Raw genomic sequence first — 27,417 nt, forward strand, 5'->3', positions numbered from 1 at the left:
TTTATTGTGCATTCAGTGAAAAAGAATTTTCTCCGATTAGTCTTAAATGTGCTACTTGCTAACTTCATGGAATGCCCCCTAGTCCTTCTATTATTCGAAAGTGTAAATAACCAAATCACATCTACTCGTTCAAGACCTCTCATGATCTTAAAGACCTCTATCATATCCCCCCTCAGCCGTCTCTTCTCCAAGCTGAACAGCCCTAACCTCTTCAGTCTTTCCTCATAGGGGAGCTGTTCCATCCCCTTTATCATTTTGGTTGCCCTTCTCTGTACCTTCTCCATCGCAACTATATCTTTTTTGAGATGCGGCAACCAGAATTGTACACAGTATTCAAGGTGCGGTCTCACCATGGAGCGATATAGAGGCATTATGACATTTTCCGTTCTATTAATCATTCCCTTCCTAATAATTCCTAACATTCTATTTGCTTTTTTGACTGCTGCAGCACACTGAGCCAATGATTTTAAAGTATTATCCACTATGATGCCTAGTTGAATGCAACTTATTCCGTTTTACCTTGGACAAGGCTGATTCTACCACGATGGATTGGTGGGGTAGTTGGGTAGACTCATAAATTGGTGAATTATGCATCTTATATTTGATGTCAATTTTCCTTGAAGTAGCCGGTGATGAGAAAGGAGTCTTCCAAATTTTAAAGAGTAGATTTTCTAATACCAAATGAGGAGGAAGAGCAGTGGGCTCGGGAGGAGATTCGAATATTTTTAATATACCGAGCATTTCAGCTCTGGGGTCAGGTATTCTTCCTGTTTCCACCTGAAGAAGACTGCCTACTTTCTCAATAAATTTTGCATAAGTCAAGTCCTCCGGAGGAGAATACGGTTCAGGTAAACCTTCCCGAGGGTCAGATGGCATTCCCGTTGAAGAATTCAAAGAATGAACTGATTCCGGAGAACCTGGGCTGATAGGTTGAGTTGGAGTATCTTCTTTTACTGGTTCAAGAGGTTCTGCACCTGGAGACGATGCAAGAGAACCCTCTGGAGAATGTTGTGGTGGTAATTCTTTTGTTTTTTCCAGTTCTTGGAAAAAAGAGCTGAGAATATCTGAGATTTTCGTCATAGTAGATGCCGCCAAAGTACCTTGTGGAGGAATGTTTAGCTTTTGCTTTGGGGTTTTCGTTGGAATTGCCGCAAGCAAAATGTCCTCAGGTGCTTTTCCCTTGTGTTGACCCTGAAGAGGTATAATCGGTGAAGGGCGAATACGTTTTGTTAATGGTATTTGTAAGGAAGGAGAACGTCTTTTCTCTCTAGAAAGCGATGAAAGACTGGCCAAAGAACTACCACTAGGAGAACGGCCTGATGATAAAGATTCTGATGCCGAGAAGCCTTCCATGTCTACATCAGAAGTTAAGGACATTCTTGATGAACTTCCTGATCTTATTATTTGTTTTGTAGACGCTGTATGTTGTGACTTATGGCGATGTTTGCCCGATGCACTTCGTTCTGGTGATTGGAGGTGCATTGTTTTAGTGCCATGTGCTATAGGAGCGTCCCTGATTAATCTATGCTCCATGGGTGCATCATGCGATAGGCTTCGCGCCGTATCTGCTCCGTGCGCTTTAGATGCTCCGTGCGCCACAGCTGCTCCATGCGCTGTGTGACGCATCGAGGATGCTTCGTTGCGGCGATGCGCCATAGACGCGCCGTATCCATGCTTCGTGCGTTTTGAAGCGTCGTGTTGTGTTTGACAACACAGATAGCACAGGCTCCGAAAAAGTATCCGCCGGTACTTTGCGCCGCAGATCCTCTGCCGGATCCCCGGCTTTTGAACGAGGCCTTGAGGGTGTATGAGACCCTGGCCTGTAGCGTTTTTCGGGCCTCTCGAGTCCCCGCTTCGTGTGGGCCTTACCCGATTTCGCCGGTCCCGGCGAGGAATGGACAGAGGATGGTGGGGCCGAAGATCCCATGCGGAGCATCTCCATCTTCGCGGCCCGGTGTTGCTGGGCCCGCGGAGACATCCTGCTGCAGTCCCGGCACGACTTTTGATCATGGTCCGGGCCTAAGCAAATGTAGCAATAATTATGTTCATCCGTGGTGGACATAATTTTGCCACATTGGCAATATTTGAAACCAGACGGCTTCGGAGCTATCTGGGATGAGAATTCGTGAGAAAAAAAACACGAAAAATCGACGAAAAAAATATCCAGTCAGGCAAATTCGCTAAGAGAAAAAACCCCGCGTGAGAACGGCTCGTAGAAAAAAAGAAACTGAAGAGGTGAGGGGACCGTGTAGACGCACAGAGTTGAAAACTTTGTGATCAGCTAAGAAAAACTCTGCCTACCCGGGATCGTGGCGCTTCCCAGACAGCATGGCTAATTCAGCCCTCCTATCGACGGGAAATTGACATATGGCATATATTACACCCAGGTGAGATGGATTTTACCTTTCATTCTATCCCACATAAATGTTATTCGAAATCAGACTATGTGTAATTTCTGAAAGATTGTTCCCCCTGGTCCATGTGATCCATATAGAAACCATTTCACTTTAGCATGCACCGGTCAGCATGGGCATGGACTTGGGGGACTGTTCCAATAAGGGTTTTGGGTGGAGAATGAACCCAAGCCTGACCTGTGATTGAAGAATTTGGAAAAGCAAAGACAGAATTTGAAAAGAAATTTGCTGTGGAAGCAAAACTTCATAATAAAACCTTTTTCAGACACATTTGAAGCAAAAAGCCTGCGAGGGAGTCAGTTGGACCATTAGATGATCGAAAGGTAAAAGGGGCACTAAGCGGAGAGATTAAATGAATTCTTTGCTTTGGTCTTTACTGAAGAAGATTAAGGCAGAGACCCATGGTAGAAATGATATTTAAAGGTGATGAATTCAGAGGAAATGAAATAAATCTCAGTGAATCTGAAAGATGTATTAGGGCAAACTGACAAACTAAGGAGTAGCAAATTGCATGGACTAGATGGCATATATCCCAGAGTGCTAAAAAAACTGAAAAATGAAATTGCAGATCCACTGTTGGTAATCTGAAAACTATAATTAAAATCAGCTATGGTACCTGAAGATTGGAGGGTTCCAGGGGTGATCCAGGAAACTACAGACCAGCGAGCCTGACATCAACGCTGAGAAAAATGGTTGAAACTAATCTTAAGAACAAAATTACTTAGCATATAGATAGACATAGTTTAATGGGACAATGTCAACATGGATTTAGCCAAGGAAAGTCTTGCCTCACTAATTTACTACATTTTTTTGAAGGTGTGAATAAACATGTGGATAAAGGTGAGCCAGTTGATATAGTGTATCTGGGCTTTCAGAATGTATTTGACAAAGCACCACATGAGACTCTTGAGGAAATTAAAAAGTCATAGAATAGGAGGCAATGCTGTTATGGATTGAGAACTGGTTAAAAGATAAAAGACAGAGAGTAGGACTAAATAGTCAATTTTCTTACCCTAGGGATCTGTACTAGGACTGCTTCTTTTTAACATATTCATATATTACCGAGGAACAGCGAGTGAGGTGATCAAATTTGCTGATGATACAAAATTATTCAAAGTTTATTTATTTATTTTTAGTTTTTTTTATACCGATTTTCCTGCATAAAATGCATATCAAACCGGTTTACAATGAAACAGAATAAGCAGGAAGTAAAATTCCTTAGTCTAATACATTTAAACGTCAATAATGAAATAATTTTCAACAAAGCAAAAAGCTAAATAACATTAATAAAAATTAAATTATTAACATAAACATAAATATAATTATATTAGAAGGAGCACAGCACGAAGGGGAGCACAAAGTTGTTAAATTACAAGAAAATAGTGAAAAATTACAAGATGGCCTTGCAAGACTGTAAGACTGGGCATCCAAATGGCAGTTGACATTTAATGTGGACACGTACAAATTGATGCATGTAGGGAAGAACAACTCAAATTATAACAACACAATGCAAATGACAATTTGGGAGTCACCACCCAGGAAAAGGATCTGGGCATCATTGTGGATATGTTGAAATCCTCTGTCAATGTGCAGTGGTAGACAAGAAAGCAGTTACATGTACACAGTTCTGGCATAGTCCTTGCTTCCTATGTCTCTCTGAGGCCTCTCTCATCCCTCCTAAGTTATCCCCTCCTAAAGGAAACACCCTGACACCAGGATTCCCTGCTGGTGTTTGTTATAAGGCCGACTGGGCCAGATACTTGGAGCCTGTCATTTAAGTTATTCTGAGCCTGTCTCTTTACACTCCTTCATAGGAATCTATCTACTATTTGGGATCCTACTGGGAACATGGATTGGCCACTGTTGGAAACAGAATAATGGGCTTGATGATCCCACTGTCTGATTCTTATCTTCCTAAACTGGGAATCCTTAAGTACTGTGGCCCCTTCCACAAGGATAGTTGTGAAAAACCAGGGCACTGACTCGTGGTACATGAAACGCTGAATGACCTCTGGGCAAGGGGTACTGCTTGCTGAAGGTCTTTTTTGAGCCCAGTTTCATGAGGCTCACACTCTGACATGAGTATCGCTTCTAATTCAGAATGGAGAGGAAATGCTTTAGATAATCTGCAAACTCCCTTGAGAATGGGATCCTAGACAGGGGGTTCCTCAACTTTAGTGCCTGCCATAAGGAATGCAGGCTGATCCATACAAAACAGACAGATGACCAAGTCATCCTCTTCATCTGGGGTCATCTCCCATATACCTCTAGGGAGCTGTAGCTCTCCAAATCCAGATCCTCCTCTTGCTCAAAGGCCAGAGCCATTTTCCCCGAGGATTCTTCCTCGTCACTAACAGCTGGAGCGACTTTTGCACCTCTGCAGTCCATGCCAACCTAGTGAAGGGTGGGTCCACTAGCTGGAAAGACCCTCGCCCTCCCATCCTTCCTCACCAGGCCCCTGAATTGCACAGAAGGCCTAGTGAAGGAATCAAAAAAATTCAGAATATACCCTCTGAGAAGAAAAGGAGGGACTAGGCATAGGTTTAGAAGAAATTTCCTCCACAAGTACTAGAACTGAAGGTTCCCCCTGCCTGCCATCATATAATCCAGGAAAGGATGGAAGCGGGAGAAAAATGTGGGAGAACCACCCTAAAATGGAAGCCATTCCCATTGAAATGGCTAAATCAGACCCTACACCCAAGCAACCCTTAGCACGGCTCTCCAAAGCATTGCTGTCATGAGGGCCTGGTCTCTACACTAAACAATGCTATCTCAGATACCCTCCCCTGTTTGCCAACATCTGGGTCGCACTCCTCACACAGTATGGCAAAAAACATAGTAACATTGTAAATGACAGCAGAAAAAGACCCAAGTGGTCCATTCAGTCTGCCTAGCAAGCGTTATTTATTTATTTTAATTTATTTATTTTTATTCAGTTAAGGCTAATAACTGCTGCTCCGTGCAGGTTACCCCAATACAAGTTACTGGTAGCACTGCAGGCACACTGGGAGCCACAACATCTGCAGCGCCAACCATGTTCCATCATTCTCCTACATGACCAATGGAGAACAGAGGAAAAAATAAGTGAGGGCAATTAAAAACCCCACTAGATCTAAAACCCACCTCCATGAGGAACAGAGCCAACTACCACTGTTGCTTTGACGTAGCTCTCCCCTCTGCTTTCCCTCTTCTACATTTTTTTTTTTTTTATAAACTTTGTTCACCAAAATCAGTCAAGGAGAAGGAAAAGAGAGGGGAGGCAGAAAGAGAGAGAGCGTGCCTTTAGAGAGGATCCACCTAACACACTTTCACCAAGCCCCAGCAATGACTGAGAGTCAATTAATTGGGCTCGCTAAACTGGCAAACCAGCAGTCTGGCCCAAGCAGCACCAACCTAAGAAATTATTTTAAGAAAAAACATTGCTCCAGGTTGGACAAACCAAGCACTTGGAGACACAATCCTGCTGCACCAAACCAGAATGTCCTACCATTTGCTGGAGACAGAGAATACTGACTATTCTGGGATGCACCACTGTATGCATATATGATGAAGCCACAGGAAAAGCTGTGTCCTTTATCTCCATTTGCTGGCACAGAGGAACAACCCATGCATCTGGACTGGTGTGTCAGGATGATAAGGAATCTTTATTTTTTATTGCACAGAATTCCCCCAGGAGTACTGTAATGACATCTTTCACAGATCCTTAGCTCCTTAACTACCAGTCTCTAATGATGAGACTTACAGATGCGACATTGTCATGGTTTTGGCATTGCGGGACTGTGTGACCTGGCAAGCTCTCTTCAGCAGTGCCTCCAGAAAGAGCTCCAGTGCCCGAGCTGAACAGAAGAAAAAGGGTCAAGGAAACAAGCCTGTACTATCACATCTAAAGACGTTTCTCCAATGTGATTTTAAAAACCTCTCATCCATATGGGATCATAACAACACTTTATAAATATGATGTTCCAGAAACAGGCATACACAAACAGAATGCAGGAAAGCTTAAGGAAAAGATGCATAATCCCCGATTCCTTTTCCTCCCTATACACATCATCCCAATACCCCTTCAAATCATATAAAACTCCCCTTTCTGTCCCCCAGCACCAAGTTAATCTGATGCCTTGTTTAGGTTATTCCTAATCAACACATTACACAGAAATGTTAGCAGTAGCAGTAACTCATTGCTTTTGCCTTTGTAGGTTTGGGAAGTAGAGGGTCAGTGCAGCTGAAGAACCTGGACAAGGATACATATGATAACAGGAACTGGCGCAGCCACTTTCCCAATCTCCTCATCCGTCTGCATTATCTTCTTGATCCTTGCCTAGGCATAAGAAACAGAATAAAAGAAGACTGTGGCAAATGTACTGTTCTCATTTTCTCTGTATTACAGATGTCTCTAATGTGCATTAGGAACACAGATCAGTACTTCTACTATTCAATCATCAGAATGTTATGACTACAATAAATAGGCAAAGGTGAAATTTGTTTGCATTGAGAGCAGAGGAGATGAGGAGTGCTGTAACTTGAAACTGCTAGTATACTACTCTGAAAAATTAGTATGGCTTATGGAATTGGGACAGGAATAGAGAGCCAGCCACCTCTAGGGCTAGATGGGCTCAGGAGACTGGCACAGGGATGATCTTTTATTTTTTTATTTTAATTCAGTTTTTGTGACACTTCAAAGCAGATTACATTCAGGTACTATAGATATTTCCCTATCCCCGGAGGGTTTACAATCTAAGGGCCTGATTTACTAAGGCTTTTCTCCCATTTTCAGGCTGATGCACTACCGATGCATTAAAAACATGCGTCCAAACTGGACGCACTTTTTTTTTTAACACGAGCACAATCACCTCTCCTGGGTGCTTGATGCAAATGGCAAACGAGCCACTGTGCTAAAAAGGATGCACTAGAGATAAATTGTGCATCCCTAATGTGTCCATTACATCGGGGGCCCAGGAGAAGTGGCTATGCATGGTTTAGAAAAACGGACGCTCAATTTTACGAACGTCTGTTTCCCTAACCTGTTCACAGCCACGAATTAGGGAAATGGACACTCATTAATTGAGTGTCCGTTTTCCTAATCTGACCGCTGGCAAGACATTATTTATTTATTTATTTAATGTTACTCCTTTGTTTGGTTCCTCCAACTTAATATTGCCACAATATTAAGTCAAAGGAACTAGGAAAAGCAGCAGCTCTGGGGCTGGTGTTAATTTTTGAGGGTAAAAATGTGCACGTCAGGCGCACATTTATTTTTTACATAAGAGGATAATAGCTAATAGCCTCATCAACAAGGCATTTCCATGTGATGAGCGCTATTAGCTACGCGCTGGTTTGGATGCGCTAATCCCCTTATTGCTTAAGGGGTTATGGATGCATGTCCAAAACACAATTCCAACCGCAGGTTGACCTGTGCGCTAGCCTGAGTGCATGGTAATGCATTGGACTGTACATGTCTATGGGAAACATGCTTAGTAAATGAGACCTTAAAGTTTGCACTTGAGGCAATAGAAGGTGAAGTGACTTACTCAAGATCACAAGGAGCAGCAGCAACATTTGAACCTTGGCTTCCCTGGTTTGCAGCCTGCTGTACTAACCACTAGGCTATTTCTTGAAGACAGGAGAGCTCAAGGGACTGGCACAAGGATCAGAATCTGTGACTTAACCAGAAGGGCTCATTGGACTGGCACAAGGATAGAGAGCTCATAACTACGAGGACAGAAGAATTCAGGGGACTGGCAGAAGACTACAGAGAACCTGACACCTTTATGGCTAGTGGATCATGTGGGCAAGGGATACAGAGCCTGCCACCTCTGGGAATGGATTGCTCCAAGGACTGGCGCAAGGATACAGTGGAGCTGCTTACCTGTAACGAGTATTCTCCATGGACAGTGAGAAAAACCAGTCACACAAGTGGCGACATCATCTGATGGCACAAACATGGATGTGCTCTCCAGAAGATGGAAAGACTTAAAAGTCTGACCATGCATAGGTATTCTTGCGCAGTTGCTGCTGCACAAGCCTCTTCAGTCTCTTCCCTACCTAAGCTTCAACTCCAAGGGAAGAAAGTAGAATTGTGTGGCTGGTTTGTCTTATTGTCCACAGAGAACACCCATTGCAGGTAAGCAACTCTGTTTACCTGCAATGGGTGTTCTCTATGGATAGTGCCAAGCTGAGGATTGCAGTAAGAATTCATCGTTTTTTGTTTTGTTTTTGCAACCCTGAAACAGGCAGGAGATGGAGTTGAAGCACCTAGCTAACTAAAAGGGTCATTTATCATTTCGTGGTAGAGCCTTAACACTCTCTCTCTCTTCCCCTCCCTCCCTGATATATTAATGAGCAAGTGAAGCAAAAAATAGTACAGGTGCAGTAAATTTATTGCACCTTGCAGAAATTACCTATGAGATCTGGGAGCAGGATAATTTGCCTAACCACGCCCCTTTTATATCGCAGGCACTATTTCCGCTATATTTATAGGATTTTGATAAATCTAGGAGTAAATTCTTTAGAATTGCTTGCTCAAAATTACTATCCTCGTGAGAATCTTCCTCAAGACAGTAACGTTTGGTAAAATTATGTATGGATGATCACCTGGATGCCTTACAGATATCTTGAATAGAAATAGATCAGAGATGTGCTATTGAAGTTGATATGGTTCCCACTAGCTTTTAATTTACCAGAAATAGAATTTCTAGATTGTGCATAACAGAATGATACAGTCTAAAATCCACGTAGATGACATTTGTTTAATAGTATACCTCATTTCACTGATCAAAAGAGAAAACAAGTTGTTTAGACTTTAAAACATTTAATTCTATCCAAATAAAACAATGTTCTTCTACAATCAAGAATGGGAAGATCTCTCTCAGCATTACTGGCATAACATTTTGGAAAGAATGTCAGAGGAAAGCAAATTTGCTTACCATGAATAGGATTCTCCATAGACAGCGGGATGAACTAGCCATGACAAATGGGTAATGTCAAGAGATGGCACTGAATGGATTTCATTACCGAGCATGTGCGGGAGTTCCCACATGTGTGCTGCCTCATGAGCCCCTTCATCGATTGTAGAGCTTAGCTTTAGCTAAGTAATCGATTCTCCAGGAAGGTGGACAGGAATTAAACATGGCTAAGTAATACTTAGGATCCTTCGTTTTCAGTTTAAACCAATTTTCACCCATAAATTTCCAGATTTTTCCATCAGTTTAAACTAATATTCACCCTAATTTTAGGATGATTAAAAAGCTGCTTCACAGTTTCAGAAGCAGCTTTAAGGTCTCCTGCCACTGCTGGAAGTCAGTGTGGGCCCAAGTACATGCTATGTTTCAAGTCCCACCCTCACTAGTGAAAAGTGCTCACCCTCCATTGCTTCCCATTTTGTGTTTCAAGTCCTGCCTCCTCACCCCCAAGCAGCCAAAGTGCCTGCTCTCTGGTGCCATTTAATGCATTTGAAGCAGGGCCCTGTCCACCAGAAGTAATTCCTGGCAGGCATTCTGGCCCTGCACAAAAGCAGAAGTGCAATCCTGCACAGCATGGGGAGCCTAAGTAAGCATGGATGATGAAGGAGAGAGAAGCCTGGAACCACCACTGGTAAGAATGAATGCTGTTACAGTGTGGGGGCTAAAGGAGAGGGAGATTCTTGGCAGGGTGGAGGGGGAGAGAGGAATATGCTAGGCAGGAGATGGGGGTAGAATTGGGGATGCTGTTGAATGTGTGGCTGGGAGAATCTGCTTAATATTTTATTGTCTTGGCTTCTGTCCACCAAAATAAACTCCAATATTTACCTGGAAAAATATGGAGTCATTTTTTTCAAATGTTTTTCTCCTGTTTTTGTTCATGTCATAATAAACCCTAATAAATTCCAAGGAAAAATAACGAACAATAAAAGCCGAAAATAAAGGTCCCTAGTCATACTGCTGTCTACAGAGAGCACTATGACTTATGATAAGCAAACTTGCTTTCTCCGCTGAGGGTTGCAGCAGAGCACTCACTGAAAAGCAACCTGGACCCACCTGTGGAGACTGGACTACTGGGTGAACAGGCTGCAAAGTGCTTGCCCAAAGTTACTGTCACTTCTGGAGAATGTCTAGAAAGTAATGGGATGTGAAGGTGTGAACTGATAATCAAATTACAGCTTTGCAGATACCTTGAATGGCACTAAGGTAGCCATGGCACATACTTGGATAAGACTTGACAGTCTGAAATCTGGAAGCCAGCCATAGAGTAGCAACTTGTGATAGTCTGCTAACCAGATGGTCAATGTGTGCTTGACTACAGCTACTCCTGGTCTGTTAAGACCTTAAAAGACGATAAGTTAAGAAGCCCAATGATGTGGTTGAATCCTCTTCAGATAATACGCCAAAGCTCTTTTACAGTCCAAGGAATGGAAGGCTTTCTCCCCTTTATGTACATGAGATCCTGGAAAGAAAGTGGCAAAACAATGGCTTGATTCAAATGAAAAGCCAAAACCATTTTTGGCAGAAACTTAGGGTGAGTGTGGAGCACCACTATTATGGAAAAACTGTCGTATGGAAAGTAAAAGCAAGTTTGCTTACTGTAAACGGTGTTTCTGTAGATAGCAGGATGAATTATCCATGCTGTCTGGGAGCATCTCACGACCGGTCAGTAGGCGGAGTTTTCTCAGTTAGTACAGAGTTTTGAACGCTGTACAGCTGCGCGGTGAGCTTCCCGTGTGATTGCCTTGTTACCTCAGTCTCTTGTAGCCAAGCGAGATGTACGTGGAAAACGTTTTTTGGAAGAATCTGTAAACTGTCTAGGGAGGTGGGAAGGGATCACATGGCTAATTCATCCTGCTATCTACGGAAATACCGTTTACGGTAAGCAAACTTGCTTTTTCCCGTCCATAGCAGGGTTGAATTAGCCATACTTTCTGGGAGTCCCAAGCTCCCGGGTTGTGTCCATATAAGTTTTTTATGATTTGAGGACACTACCCTTCAATAAAGGTAGACAGTCTTAATTTGTATTTAGGGTTGACAGAACTGCCGAAACCAGAGCTGCATCGGAAGATGCTTGCTGTCCGATACAGTAGTGAGATGTGAAAGTATGAAGAGAAGAACAAGTTGCCGCTTTGCAGATGTCCAGTAGTGGAACTCTTCTTAAATGCGCAATAGATGCTGCTGTTGCTCGTATCTGGTGTGCTTTTGGTTTGTTGCTCAAAACAATAGAACGTTTATTGTAGCAGAGATAGCCAACTAGCAATGGTTCTTTTGGAGACAGGCTGGTTTGGATTTCTAGGGTTAAAGGAGAGGAATAATTGAGATGGTCTTCCTTGAGATTGAGTCCTTTGTTTGTAATAAGCTAACGCTCTTTTACAGTCTAAAGAATGCAGAAGCTTGTCTCGGTCATTATGATGAGGTTTAGGTTTGAAGATTTGCAATGTAATTGATTGGTTTATGTGGAAGGCCGATACTACTTTAGGAAGGAAAGTAGGATGAGGCCGAAGAGTGACCTTATCATGGTAAAATTCTAAATAAGGAGAATGGTGAACCAAGGCTTGTAGCTCACTTACTCTCCGTGCTGATGTGACGGCCGCTAGAAATACTGTTTTCCATGTTAGGTATTTAATGTGGCATGAATCTAATGGCTCGAAAGGAGGCAGCATTAGTTGTTCAAGGACTATATTGAGATTCCATGGTATAGGTGGCTTTGACACTGGTGGCCATAGACGTAGCATGCCCCGCATGAATCTGGAGATCAATGAATGGTTGGAAATGGGAAGTCTATTATGAGAGTGGTGGAAAGCTGCAATAGCGCTAACATGCACACGAACGGAAGCCAACGCTAGACCAGCAAGGTAGAGTGTATGGAGATACTCTAGAAGTTGCGTGGTTGTTGATGAGAACGGATCTAGTTGTCGCGGTTTGCACCATTCCGTGTAATGATGCCATTTTCCAGCATAGTTACGTCTGGTTGAAGGTTTCCTGGATGCAATGAGAATGTCTTCAAGTTGAGATGGCAGACCCAGGTGGCTTAATAAATGCCTTTCAGCCTCCAAGCTGTCAGATGGAGGGATTGGTCCATTGGATGAAGGAGGGACTCCCCTTCCTGAGTTAACAGACGTGGATGGTTCTCCAGTGGAACTGGTGGGTGAATGGAGAGCCGCATGAGATACGGATACCAGGGCTGCCTTGGCCATGCTGGAGCTATGAGGATCATATCCGCTGTGTCTCGGATGCATTTCTGAATTGTCCTTGAAATCAACGGAATGGGAGGGTAAGCGTAGAGCAAGCCCTCCATCCATGGGATGAGAAAGGCATCTGGAGTATGACGAAGTTTGCTCGGGTAAATGGAGCAAAATGCTTGTGTTTGACGGTTGCTCTCTGTGGCAAAGAGATCTATTATCGGGTTGCCCCAGTGTTGAAAGATCCTCGTTGCTACTTTTGGAGTCAAAGTCCATTTGTGTGGATGAAAAATTCTGCTGAGGCGATCCACCATGACTTTGTCTAAACCTGGAAGGTAAGTGGCTTGCATTGAAACTTTGTTTGCTATTGCCCACATCAGTATTCTAAGTATTTCCCGACAGAGGATCCATGAACCTGACCCTCCTTCCTTGTTTATGTAGAACATGGCGACTTGGTTGTCTGTGTATACTATGAGATGCTTGCCCCGAACTTGAGGGGAGAAGGTTTGACGCGCTTTCCAGATGGCTCGAAGTTCCAGGAGGTTGATCTGTTGTATCCTCTCCTGAGGAGACCAGAGACCTTGAGTCTTTAGGTTGCACAGATGGGCTCCCCAGCCCCTCCTAGATGATTCCGTTGTGAGCGTAAGTTGATGGGGAGGTAACCGGAAAGGTGCTCCCGAGGTCAGGTTGATGGTGTTTTTCCACCATCGAATGTCGATGCGCATTGGAGTCATAAGTTGTATCCTGGTTGAAAGGGGTTGAAAGTATTGAGACCATCGATTCTTTAGTCCCCATTGTAGGCGGCGCATGTGTAGTCTGGTGTAGGGAACTACATGGATAGCTGCCACCATGTGACCCAGTAACTAGAGGACTTGACGTGCTGAAGTATATGATCGGTTGCATAGACGTCGAGCTAGTGAGGATAGCGTTTGAATCCTGTCCTGCGGAAGGTACGCTCCTTGTTGTGTTGTATCGATGAGCGTTCCAATGAACTGTAGTGTTTGGGTCGGTTGCAGGTTGGACTTCTCGTAATTTATTATGAAGCCCAATGTCTGAAGGCAATTGATTGTTTGGAACGTGTGATTCTGTAGAGTAGCCTGATCCGAGGCTACTAAAAGCCAGTCGACCAGATAGGGAAATAACTGGATCGACAGTTGTCTGAGGTGAGCCACCACCACCGCTAAACATTTTGTGAACACTCTTGGGGCCGAAGATAGGCCAAAGGGTAGAACTTTGTATCGATAATGGCTGTTCTGAGCTTGAAAGCAAAGGTAATGCCAGATAGAAGGGTGCATGGGAGTACGCATCCTTCAAGTCTATGGAACATAGCCAGTTGTAGGGCTGTAGGAGAGAAAGAATAGTCTTTAGAGATGTCATCTTGAATTTTTTTTCTGAATGTGTTTGTTGAGATTTCTTAGGTCTACGATAGGTTGAAGACCTCTGGACGTTTGGGATGAGAAAATAATGGGAGTAGAATCCCCGAATTTCCTGTGATATTGAATTCTTTGAATGGATTTTTGGCTTTGTAGATTTTGTAACTGTTCCTGAAGGTACAGTGAGTGGGTTGATGTATTCCGGGGGGAGGGAATATGAGGGAGGCATGGGAGTGTTACAAAATTTATCTGGTAGCCTTTCCTTATGATGTTCAGCACCCAAGAATCTGAGGTAATTGCCTCCCAATTGGCCTAAAATAGCTGGAGGCGACCTCCTATGTATGGTGGTGGAGGTGGCTCAGGATAGCTCAAAAAGATGAAGTCTGTTTTTGAGGGGGTGCTGGTGCTGGCTTTTGTGGTCGTTGTTGATGAGGTCTTCCACAGGATTGATGAGTCTGAGATTGGTATCTCTGGTGGGAATAAATTTGCGTTCGATAGGTATTGTATGGTTTAAAAGGTGCCCTTGAGTAGGATTTCTTCCTGAATGAAGGGTAAAATTTCCTGGAAGAGGTATGGGGGTCCGTAGGAGAAGTGAGTGACAGTACCACGGTACTCTGTTCTTTAAGACGAGTAATGGTTTCCACAAACTTCTCACCAAAAAGATTGTCTCCTAGACATGGTATATCCACTAACTTATTGTGGAAGTCCTCTCTTATAGCGCTCTCTCTCAACCATGCCATTCGTCTTGCTGCTATAGCTATAGCCGAAGATCTTGCGGAAGACTCATACACAGACCGAAGTAGATGGCGAATTCCTTCTTCCATGTCTGTAAATGGCTGTGGAAGAGCTGCCCCTAGTTCTTTCCATTATAGTCCCAGGTCCTGAGTTGCCTGCCACTCCTTCCCCAGAGTCCACTTCCATATGAGGTAATGGTTGAGCTGTCTGTTTCTCCCTTTGTTATGAAGGCAAAGCCACCACTGGTCCCAATGACTCCTGAAGGCTTTCTCCTGCGGTCGGCAGTTGTTCCTCCACCCTATTCGTTCTGGTTGGACTAGGTCCCCCTTCATAACCACATTGGGGATATTTATTTGCCCCACAGGTGCTGCAGCATCTGCCTCGGAGGATCGGGACTACTCTCCCCTTAGCGTGTTGCACTGGCGTGGCCCTACCACAGAAAAGCGTGGGGTTTTTTTTATGATGTGCTGTGGCCTCCCTCACTGCCCGCAGCTACTCACCACCTCCAGCTTGATAGTATGGTGACCTACAACAGGTTGTGCTGCCTGCTGCACCTCCAGCATCGCCTTGTCCCTTCGTTTGGGGGGGGGGGGGGGGTTTGGCTTTATTCCTGTTCTGCCACTAAGCAGGGACCTGGGGCGGGGGAGCAGTTAGGGGAGAGACCTCAAATTCACTTCCTGAATTATAGAACCAGGCCCGTAGTACGCAAGCCAATCTTAGGCTGTGAAGGAAGCAACTGTGAGCAGCATGCATGAGGATTAAGGAAAGAGTTACTTTATTCCTGCGTGATTCTGGGATGGATGTTGTTGTTAAAAGTAAAGAAATGGAGAAATTACTTACCTGATAAATTTGTTTTCCTTAGTGTAGGCAGATGGACTCAAGACCAGTGGTTTATACTCCCTTGCCAGCAGATGGAGTATAAACAAGCTAACATCACAATATATATACTCCTGCAGTGAGCCCAGCCCGCCAGTATTCTCCATCTCCAGCATATGGTGGACGTGCATCTCCCTATGGGGATTGCTGTAAATTTTGGAAGGAGAATATTAAATTGAGGAAACGAAAGCCCCGCTCTCCTGCGATGATACTTAAAGGTCCCTCCTCCAGTTAAGAATTCCTGAGTTCTCTCCAGAGTCACTGACCTCCTGGGAGAGAAGCAAACAAGAGCAGGCCACCAAGGAACAACAAGAAGTGATCTGCAAGGCAATTGCTACTGCTGCAAAAGCTTGCTTAAGGATAGACAATCTTTCTATCATGAGCATCCTTTTAGGCCACTCCTCTTTCCACAGCAATACTGGTCCGCTTGGAGACTGCACACACAAGCGCATCTACCTTTGGAAAACGTAAGCGCTCTCTTACCACTGGATCCAGAGGGTACCGGCTTTCCAAAACCTGACCTCCTTTGAAATTAGCCTCTGGGGCACTCCACTCAAGAACAATCAATTCTTGAATGGCCTCCATCATGGGGAAAAAACAAGAGGCTTTATGCAAGGATACCAAAATGGGGTTTTTCTTTGGTTCAGACACCGAATCTGCCCCAGGAACTCCAAGCATTTTCAAGATCTGGGAAATCAGAGCTGGCAGTTCATCTCTATGAAAGAACCATAACATAGTTCTAAACAGTTCTAATCCTAGGGGAATTTCACCATCGTCAAGAAGGTCAGGATCGGTGTCTTCATCCTTGCCATCCGGATTTCTATCCAGAGGTCCCACTGCTGCTCTAGGAGTATTCCTGCGCTTGATAGAAGGTCCAGGCCAGATTCCTACTTGCGCCTCTGCTCTGGGAGCATTGGACAGGGCTGAGGACTGCGCCTGAATAAAGGATTGCAAGCATACAGACCAGAAGGTACCCAAGGAGTATTCCCTAAGCTACCCTCTCCTGCGAAGGAACCAATTAGGGGAGTTGCAAAATCAGGCGACCCATCTGAGTAATTTTTACCGAGACCCACATCCAGCTGGGAAGAACCAGGCTTAGTGAAATCAGAGGAAGACAATTTTCCTTGAGCCTCCATACACCGCTGGCACAAATCAACAGGTATTCCAGGCAGAGATGCCTGAATATGACAAGCAATGCAAAGAGAAAGATACTTAGGCTTCTTAAGTACAAGCCCCATAATGGCCGACAGCATGCTGAGCGGAGGCTGGAGGCGTACGTCTAGCTGTTTTACTTTGGGGTTTTTTTTTAATATGCACTTAAAAAGGCGCTCAGAAATTGTGTCCCCAAAACCTAGGTGCGAACACCTAGGCGCTTACCTAGGCGGCCAAAAAAATTAAGCACACAAGAACTTAAGCACACAGCACTACTTGTGCACAGAGGCAAACGGCACTTAATGTGGACGCGCAGAATACAAGTAACAACAGTGCGTCCAAAACTGAGTGCACAACCTGGACACACAGCTAGACGCACATGCTGGACTGACAATCCTGTAAAGGGCAGCCTTAGGAAGCACGCAAAAAGCCGTTGCGGTGGCATGCAGCGAAACGCCTCAGAACAGGGCCTAGCCTAAGGAGGCTGCTCAACCCACCAGACCGCCCACATCCCTTGACCTCCCATAGAGTGGGACAAACATCAGCCAGTGCGCCAAGCACGGAGACCGGGGGGAGGAGGAAGCCCTAACAACAGAAAACCTCCTTGTAAGTCTCTGTATATATATATATATATATATATATATATATATATATATATATATATATATATACATACATATACTTTTTTTTTTTTAACTCAGCCTTACATGGCTGAGATCAGAGAGTCTTGGGCTGCAGGGGGAGAGAGCATCTGCTATCACTGCAGTGCTTGGTTTCCTGCACCTACTACCTTTCAGCGCCACTGAAATTTAGTTAACGGACCAAGGCACTTATCTGAGGTATCAAGAAAATCACCTCAGGAATTCTCAACTGGGGGAGGGACTAATTGGTATCACTGCAGGACAGCGAGGCAATTTATTTTCCTTATTTCTCCTTTTTCAAATTGAAGCAATCCCCAGTAGGGAGAAGCACATCCACCATCTGCTGGAGATGGAGAATACTGGCAGGCTGATGTCATTGCAGGAGTATATATATTGTTACAACAGTTTGATCCATCTCCATCTTCTGGTAGAGGTACATAACCCAATTTTTCTGGATTCATCTGACTGGACGCTAAGAAACTCTCTTTCTTTAAAAACTGGATGTACAGAGGCGTTTTCAAAGAAGACGGAATATAGCCTTCAGTTAGAGAGGCCTTCACTAAATGGGAAATATAACCTCAAAAGGTACCTCCTAATTACTTTCTCCAAAGCAGTAGAACAAGTGCTCATTAGAAACAAAGTATTATTCAAATTTTCAATTATCTAAGAGATTTCTTAACAGGAAATTAAATCAAAACATTCTCATTCAGTTTCTTCATAAAAGGGGTTAAAATTTAATTGTGCCTCAAGAATGGAGAAATCCCTCACAAGATGAGATAACTTACCACTAAAAAATTGTGCAAACTTTCTGAAGCAAAATGACAAGGTAGTAGCTAAGGGCAGAGGGATGCAAGATTGCATCGAAAGAGGCATAACTTGCAGGAAAAAGCAGATGATAATGCCACCATACAGATCAGTTAGATGATCGAAAGGAAGATAAGGTCATTGTGAAAGACTAACAAATTCTTTGCTTTGGTATTTACCGAAGAGGTTGCTGGGTAGATGCCCATTCCGGAGATGGTTTTCAAGAGTAACGATTCAGATAAAACTGAACTAAATCACAGTGAACCTGGAATATGTAGTAGGCCAGATTGACAAACTGAAGAGAACTAAATCGCCTGGACCAGATGATATACATCCCAAGGTTCTGAAAGAACTCAAAATGAAATTTCAGACCTATTACAATTAATTTGTAACCTATCATTAAAATCATCCGTTGTAAGCGTTCCGGGGTGATCCGGGAAACTGTAGACCAGTGAGCCTGACTTCAGAGCCAGGAAAAATCATGAAACTGTTATAAAGAATAAAATCACAGAACATTTACATAGATATGGCTCAATGGGACACAGCCAAACAAGGATTTACCTCACAAATCTACATTTTTTTGAAGGGGTAAATAAACATGTGGACAAGGGGTGAGCCGGATGATGTGGTGTATTTGGATTTTCAGAAGGCGTTCGACAAAGTCCTCATGAGAGGTTTCTAAGAAAACTAAGAAGTCATGGGATAGTAGGCTTATGTCCTTTTGTGGATTGGAAACTGTTAAAAGACAGGAACAGAGAGTAGGATTAAATGGTCTGTTTTTCACAGTGGAAAAAGATAAACATGGAGTTTCCTCAGGGATCTGTACTTGGACCGGTGCTTTTTAATATATTTATAAATGATCTGGGAAAGGGGTATGAGTGAGGTGATAAAACTTGCAGATGACAACAAAAATTATGCAGGGTAGTTAAATCTTAAGCAGACTGTGATAATCTGCAGAAAGACCCTGTGAAGCTGGAAGATTGGACATCCAAATGGCAGATGAAATTTAATGTGGACAAGGGAAGGTATGCATTTTTGGAAAAATAACCCTGGCTATAGTTATTCAATGTTTAGGTTCCATATTAGGAGTTACCACCCAGGAAAGAGATCTAGGCATCATAGTGGATAATTACATTGAAATTGTCAGTTTAGTGTGCTCTGCTGGTCAAAAAAGCAAACAGAATGCTAGGAATCATTAGGAAGGGAATGGCAAATGGAACAGTGGATGTCATAATGCCTATGTATCGCTCCATTGTGAGACTGCACCTTTAATACTGTGTACAATTCTGGTCGCCAAAAGATATAGTTGCATTGGAGAAAGTACAGAGAAGGGTGACCAAGATGATAAAGGGCATGAAACAGCTCCCCTTTAGGGAAAGGCTAAAGAGATTAGGGCTATTCAGCTTGGAGACGGCTGAGGGGGGATTTGATAGAGGTCTACAAATCATGAAAGGACTTGAACAGGTAATGTAAAATACAGTTATTTACTCTCTCAGACAATAGAAGGACTAGGAGGCACTCCATGAGTTAGCATGTAGCTCATTTAAAACTAATAACAAAAATATTTTTCACTCAACGCATAATTAAGCTCTGGAATCATTGCTAGAGGATGTGGTTACGGCAGTTTAGTGTATCTGGGTTTAAAAAGGTTTGGATAATTTCCTACATGAGAAGTCCATAAACTGCTATTAATCAATAAGGAATAATAGCTTGAGATCTATTTATGTTTGGGTACATGCCACAGGTACTTGTAGCCTGGATTAGGCCACTATTGGACAAGGATGCTGGCTTGATGGACCCTTGGTCTGACCCGATTGGCATGTCTATGTTCTTATGACATTATACAGCCTTTCAAATACCTGAAAGGAGTTAATGATGCGTAAACATCAGATCTTTTCTGATGGAAGAAATACTGTAAACTATGGATCCCATATGAAACGCCAAGGGGGGAAGACTCAGTAACAAAGTCAGGAAATATTCTTCATGGAAAGGGTGGTGGATGTATAGAGTGTTCCCCGGAAGAGGGTGGTGAAGACAAGAATGGTACTGGAGTTCAAACGGGCAAGGGAAAAACACAGAAGATACCTGCTGGTTATAGAATTTAAATGAATAAATGGAGTAATATTTCTATTACACTTAAAATTTACATTTTGTTTGGAGGTATCCTGCACAAGTGGCAGATGCTACTACCCTTAACAGAAGGTTTAGCAATAGCTGGCATGAAGTGGAAGTTTGCTACTACCCTACAAAATTTACTGGGTAGACCGGATGTATCATTTTGGTCTATATCTACCGTCATTCACTATTTATTTATTTTATTTATTTAACATTTTTATATACCGGTAACCGTTTACACATCGTACCGGTTTACATGGAACAAAATGGAAGGCCACAGAAGGGCGTATCCTTTACATAAAACATAGAACAGTGATAAACAGATAAATCGTGAAACGATGGAGAAAACACAGATAAAACAAAGTAAAATTCAAAACAGACATGCTAACTTGGATCAGCATTTAAACTAGGAGGATATTAAATATATATACAGCTTAAATAAGTGAGAAAATAGCATATTTACATTGCAGACTAATTAGCAGGGGGGTACAACAGGGGAGAGATTTAATTAGACATTGGATTAGAGTAAGATATAAGATCTGGAAGGGGAAGAATAACAAATAGGGTGAACAACTGAAACAAGCTAGGATGGGGCACTTAGAAAGCAGAGGTAAAGTCTAATGACAATAGCCGAGGTACTATTATACTAAGTACTTCTTCAGATGATTAGTTAAGAATCTAACATCTAACAATATAAAATAATTCCCTTGTACTGATTACCAGACTCATGAATACAAGGAAGAAAAATATTTCTTCTTTGCATTATCAATTGCGGATTATAGTCCATAAGCTCTGCCTAAGTATCTTTAAAGTATCCATAGATGTCTCTTTAGCTGAGCCCATTTGGCCTTTCTAAGGCTATACTTACATTCTCTAAGCTCACTAGTAACCATGGAGAATTATTATACCTGTAGGGAAAACATTTTACAAAAGCACTGAGGTTAAGGGCATTTATTCAAAGAAGAATATTACCAGTAAATGTCTAAGATGACAACACATTATACCTGCACCACTAACCCACCACTATTATTGTACCCTCTCCCAGCATTTCACAGATGGACATTACCAACATGAATATAATTTAATGATTATAACTGTACAGTAGTCCCACAGTGAAATATTAATATTAAACTCTACAAGTAATTATAGTCCTTAATGCACCATTCCCACACCCGAAAAAAACAGACATCATTCGTTGATGTCATTAGTTATAACACTTGCTACACTCCCTCCTTCAGCATAAGCACTAAAGGATTGTTCATAGATATCATCAATGTCTTCAATAATCGGGACCCACCTCTCGCATTTATTTTGTATCGCTCACTTGTTACCTTCGTTGGGTGATGTACTTGTAAGGTACTAAACTGGAAACGAATAAAAAATAAATGATGATAATATCCATCGGTGCTGCTGCAGGGTATAGGGATAGCAAAATTAATAATAGTCAATGGTGTTGCTGCAGGTGATATTGCTCTCTATGACTGCTACTATTATTGTGACAAATATCGGTGTTCTTATGATACTATTACCACCCTACAGATACACTAATATATTTTGCTTTCTATGCACAAATCACCCCGTAGCAGCACTAGCACATATTCATTATTCGTTCGAAATCTGCACGTCTCCTTGCAGCACTGCAGCAATAACACAACAAAACGCTGAACCTGTCTACATTGACATTCTGGGGGTCACAGGCTGCGGCCTCATCTGGCACTGCTTGGCCAGGGAGCCGGGACTCACCGGCGGGAAGCGCGCGTTGTACTTCTTCTTCTTGCTCGGCATCCTGAGCCTCACCCCTCCCGGACAAAGCCGAAAGCAGCAGCAGCGCCGCCGCCTGCCACAACCCGTCACCTCAGCAGAAACGACAGCTACGGCGCCGGACCCCGAAGAGCCGAGAACAGCAGGCACCCCTGGGAAAGGAAAGGAAGGGGGAGGGGGGTTCCTAGACAACCGCCGGCTACTACCGGTCCCGCGCAAGGTCCGCCCAACAGAACCGAGTGCCAACCGCCCCACGCACCTCTGGAACGGGGGGGAACGGAGACACCCCTAGGCTACAGGCCAAAACGCTAGCAGCATTCCACCTCCAAAATGCCCCTAGATGGGGTCCTAAACGTGCCGTTTCAGGCCGAACGCGCTACTTGGGGGGGGGGGGGGGGGATCACAGACAGCCAGCGCTCAGGACGTGGAAAAACTAAAGAGCGAGATTGAGTGTACTCGGATAATATTTCCGTCTGTATTTTCTACGACTGTAACTAAAGTTATGGGCAGCGAATCGGGAAGTATAGGAGCGAAGATATGAATAAAGTTATTGAGAGTAAGACGGGTAGTGTCCCTGCTCGTGTTCTTCGCTGTGAATAAAGTTATTGCGGGCGGAAGTCAGAACTTCGTGTGCCGGAGTTAAAGAGAGCCGGACTGGCAGCGAAGCAAGTAGGTAATTGAGGAAGCGAGTTGTGTTTGGATATGCTAAATGAGGGAATACTGATTCGGCACTTTCTATTGTCTTCAGTAATTTCTTTCTTCAGTTATTCCTCACCTTTTATCACACCCGATAATCCTCGTATCCAGTGGCTGGCTACTAGGAGATAAAATTAGTAATAAGGCAAGGTAGTCTTTATTTGTATTTTATTGTGTCACCCTCCCTTTCTCACCCACCTCCTTTACCTTTCTGGCTCCTCAGTCTTCCTCCACCACCCACCTCTGAAACGGAGAGAAGAAGCTCCAACTTGCAAGGAATAAGGGGGCAGGCCCAACACTGGAAACTGAATGCTACCACTATTGGTCTTCCAGTACCAGAGCAAAAGACTAGTGCCAGCAGCTTCTTCGTTTCAGAGGGGAGTGGGTACAAAAGCAGTAGTTCTCAATCTAGTCCTGGAGGCATACCCAACCAGTTTGATTTCAAGTATATTTCCGAAAACAGCTTTGCATATACGGATCTCTGATGTCTATAAAGCTATTTCACATACATTTATGGACATCCCTGGCAACTGACATGGCTAAGTATGTTTCTAAGTTAGGACTAAAAGCCACTGGTTTAGAAGGGGAGGGGGCTGAATAGGTAAACCTAGTTGGCTCTAACTCATAACAGTGTGGACCTGAGGCCTCCTGAATTCATAATTCCTGCAGAGGTGAGAGGCCTGGTCCATTCCTTAAGTGTAACACCTAGTGGCTAAATTCAGGGCCTATGGTTCCAGAAGGAGCATGAGGGTATGGCCACTGACCTAGGACCATGGCTATAATGACCAGTTTAATTGGGGAAAAGGGTGGCTATAAAATAAGAGGAAAAACTAGGGTAGTTGCAAGTGAAGGCTCAGACTGCCAGATCTGAACCCTAGTTCTTGCCTGTTGTGCTTTAAGTATGAAGGAGCATGGAGGAAACGTCAGTAAAAAAAAAATGGTCTTTCTTTCTTTCCCTTCCCACCACCCCCAATCACTCTATCAGGTATCCCCTCTGCAGACATGGAAGCCTGTGAGGAGGAGGATCGGACCAGGGAGGGCCACTTCCTGGCTGAGGATTATGCTGCCGAAGCCATGGCTGCCGACTTGGATCCTTGGGTGGTCTTCGATGCCCGCAAGACACCCAGGGCAGAGTTTGAGGACTGGTTGGACACTTACCGCCCTTCGCGGGTACTACGGCAGGGTGACCCTGACAGAGACATGCAGCCTGTAGGATGGATAGCAGTCTAAGGGTCCAGACTTCTCTCCAGATATTGGGCGAGTAGGAGAATTGCAGGATGACTGGGAGCAGCTGCAAGCTAGTGGCCGCAAGATTGACTTTGAAATCATCCGGGAACTGGCACTGAACCCACAGTTGCTGACGGGGAAGTGGCTCATGCACTTGGACACAGGTTCAAGGTAGACCATGCCTGGCGCCAGGTGGCCACTTGTGTCTTGGAGGGCCGGGCTGGCCTGGCTAAGTTAGCCCCTTCAGTCCTGACTCAGATAAGCATGCATCTGTGTCTACAACTGTAACTTCACTGATGAGGAGAAAGTGATGGCACACTGGATGCAACCATCCGGCTGCAGGCATCAAGTGTCAACTCTCTACAAGCCAGATGTGTACACGTATCTGGGCATTTACAGGAACAATCGCTGGCATCTCGTCCCACTATCTATGAGAGCAATTTGACCTGGAGTGCATCCCACGGCGTTCCCGCATCATCAACAAAGTCAGCAATATGGAGGTGAATTAAGCAGCTCTTTGAGGCTCTCCCTCCATACCTGTAGGGTTGAGTGGGGAAAGGCAATAGGAGACTGCTGTGAGTGACCAATCTCCTGGAGCTTTCAACTCCCCCAACTGCAAGGAAAGGGAGCTGCTTTATGACCCAGCTCCTGAGGGTTCTTCTCACCCCAACTACATGAAGAAAGCTACTATGTGGGACTCAACTCCTAGGGCTTTCCCTTTCCTAGCTGTGAGGAAAAACTGTTGTGTAGCACTATTTTTTTTTCTTTTGACATTTTTTTCAATATGTGTGTGTGTGTACTAACTTAAGACACTTGCTAATTCTGTTTTTCTTTTGTTGTAACTGCAGAGTTCACAGTGCTTTGTTTTGGCTCATTATAGTACAGTTCATGCCCAAATCAGATTGAATTCTTGCATGGTCATAGGAAAAATGGGTGGATCAGTTGCTGTCTGATACTGTGTGGCAAAAGTGCTTTATTCGCAAGGGCCTGATGTAATAAAGTGTAGGTTAAACTGTGCACTGAAACTCTGCACGGTTTAATATGCAGGTTAAACATTTTTTTTAACTCCCATTGCAGTAAGCTAATACTATGCTAATGCATCGGGAGTTTAAAATTAAAAAGTGTGCTGACCTGGAAAATGTGAAATCGGCCTATGTTCATTGCACTGAGCGCGGAGTTCTGATGTGATTTAGTGCACAGCAAATGTTTTCTTCTCTGAAAGTATGTTTGCATAAATTATATTTTATGCACGTAAATCACATTTCCTTATTGTCTCACCAGACCAGTCCAGGACAAATGGGTTTTGCTCCCCTGTTAGCAGCTAGAGGCAGAGAAAAAAAAGCTGTTTGCTGATGTCTTATCTTATAGGGAAGTGTATCAACTGTGGCTTCTCAGCATTTCTGTCTCCAGCCGATGGTAGAAGTGCAGTCCTGCAGCTGGTCATGTTATTGGACAAAATTGCTCTTAGGAAAGTGTGAGCTTTGCCTCTCCTTTCTGGGTAGAGTGGGATGAGTGGGGGGGGGGGGGGGAATCAGTGGCCCTTATCTCCTTAATCCCTGGGATGAGGGAAGTCAAAAGCCAATGTTAACTGGTTCCTTCCTCCCCATATGGCCTCTGTTCTCCAAGGGATCGTGGGTCAGGGGTCAAGGCCTGGAAATGGATAAGGGTAGCTGAATTCTGGTAAGGGAAACACACTTTTATTCTAGGATTTCTATCTAAGAGTTTGGAAGTTTTCTTCGGGGGGGGGGGGGGGGGGGAGGAGACAGCATAGGAAGCCTACCACTTTTACCATTCCTGCTTTCTATTTCCCGAGGCAATTTGGTATGTGGAAGTCTTAAGGGAGGAGGTAAGGTATTATTTGTCAGCCCTGAGCAAGATAGCTTCTCTTGCAGAGTCGGGAAATGCTGCAATTTGTGTGGCAGCTGCACTTGGACACTTTCAGCAGCGGGTCTCTGTTTAGCTGGGAGGGAAAGAAAAGAGAAATCTCCCTGAAATTAGTAGGTGGATTGAGGAGATCTGTGGGAGCTCCAAATGAGAGTCCCAAAGCAGGCCCCACTGGGGAAGGACCTGCAAAAGTCAGGCATGACAGCCATCTCAGATTCAGTGAAAGCTGTAGGTGGGAGAGCAGAAGGCTTCACAGAGTCCTTAGTGCTGTCGATTTGGGGGCGGGCGGACACTTTTTTTCTCACAGGATGCTGTTCTTGCATCTTCTCTGGAGATGATGGTCAAATTTCAATAGCTCCTTTTTTTCTCCAGAATTTGTGGTGCTTATCCACCAAGCATTTTTTATTAAAAAAGGCTCCATTCCATTTAGATCTAGTCTGGATCTTGCGGCATTCTTTCTTCCTAGTGTGCCTTCCCAGACAAAGAAGGCCAGGCTGGAGCTAAAGCCTGATTTAAAGGGTGCCTCAATAGCGTTGGGGCAGATTCTTTGCAGGAGGAAGTCTGTGAACCAGATGGGGCTCCTCTGGTCGAGGGAGAGATTCCTAACATAGAAGGAAAGGACCTCAGGTGATGCATTTAAGAGGGACGAGCAGCAAGTTGTAACAACTTGGATGGCCAAGTTGGGCATAGCAGAGGCAACCTGGATTGAAAAGACCATTATTATGGATGGGCTTAGAGGTCTAGCTAAAACCTTTCTGTTCTACTGGCTGGTGAAGTCCTTGGTCATGGTGGACTGGGAGATTCCGAACACAGGTCTTGTAGATAGGGTTATGGCTAAGCTATACCCCCTTCCAGAAGATGCAGTCGAACAGTTGAAGTTCCCTCAGGTTGATACCTTGGTTTCGGTGGACACAAAGAAAACCACGATTCCATGGAAGGTAGCTCAGAGCTTAAGGATTTCCAGGACAGAAAAGTAGAAATTCATCTCAGCATGGCCTTTGAGGTCTTAGCCTTTTGTTCTGCAAGCAGTGATTTGCAGCAGCTTAATGGTCCATGTGTTGTTTACGCTGGGTGCAACGGATCCCAATGGGTACTAAGGATGAAGGGCTAATAGAGTGGGAGGTGGAGAGACTGGAGGCTGCTTTAGTTTTTATAGCAGAAGTTCTTTCTGATTCATTAGAACTTTGACCAGGGGGATGACAGCATTCGTGTCAGCCAAATGGCTGCTTTGGCTGCATAACTGGTTTGGCAGATATGCCGTCAAAGACTATTTTTAGTAAGTTGCCTTTCCGGGGAAAGCTTCTCTTTGAAGACAGAGAAGGTGGTGAAGATTCTGGTTGAGAAGAAGTCACTTCAGTTGCCCTGAAGACAAGCCTAAGATTGGCTACAGTGGACTTCCTAGTAAGAGTCGAGGGGTTACAAACCAGGCAAAGATTTGGCTTTCTAAGGGTTGTTCCAGAAGCAGAATTCCTAACTTTTGTACAGGTAGGAGAAAAAGAGATAGTGGTACAGGAGCCTCCAAGTATGTGCAATAAGGAACAAAGGGTTCACTCCCCGTTTCAAATAGCCATGTTCAGTTTTATGGGGCATGGACCTGC

General features: G+C 44.0%; 2 protein-coding genes across 8 annotated transcripts in view; one reads left to right on the forward strand and one right to left on the reverse strand.

The window, feature by feature from the left end:
- DRAP1 (DR1 associated protein 1) overlaps positions 1-22,351 on the reverse strand; it is an 88,140-nt gene extending 65,789 nt beyond the window's left edge. For 3 of the 7 annotated variants that reach the window (XR_003858062.1, XM_029610966.1, XM_029610962.1), the window contains exons 1-3: positions 21,995-22,350; positions 6,660-6,732; positions 6,157-6,250 (exon numbers count right to left, since the gene is read on the reverse strand). Coding sequence is in view for 6 of the 7 variants with exons in the window: in XM_029610966.1 (XP_029466826.1) it covers positions 6,157-6,250; positions 6,660-6,732; positions 21,995-22,036 (209 nt within the window). In the remaining variant the exon portion in view is untranslated. Of the gene's footprint in view, positions 1-6,156; positions 6,251-6,659; positions 6,733-21,548; positions 21,573-21,994 lie in introns of those variants that run through there. The other 4 variants (XM_029610965.1, XM_029610967.1, XM_029610963.1 and 1 more) reach the window with 3 other exon arrangements.
- Positions 22,352-22,463: 112 nt separating this feature from the next.
- C8H11orf68 (chromosome 8 C11orf68 homolog) lies at positions 22,464-25,658 on the forward strand. The gene is given in 6 exon segments (XM_029614415.1): positions 22,464-22,858; positions 23,694-23,935; positions 23,937-24,096; positions 24,099-24,202; positions 24,204-24,367; positions 24,369-25,658. Coding segments are annotated over 5 exon segments (729 nt in total). The 5' UTR covers positions 22,464-22,858; positions 23,694-23,710; the 3' UTR covers positions 24,445-25,658.
- Positions 25,659-27,417: the final 1,759 nt, after the last annotated feature.

This window comes from Rhinatrema bivittatum, chromosome 8 (assembly GCF_901001135.1).
Source record: "Rhinatrema bivittatum chromosome 8, aRhiBiv1.1, whole genome shotgun sequence".
Lineage (NCBI taxonomy): Eukaryota > Metazoa > Chordata > Amphibia > Gymnophiona > Rhinatrematidae > Rhinatrema > Rhinatrema bivittatum.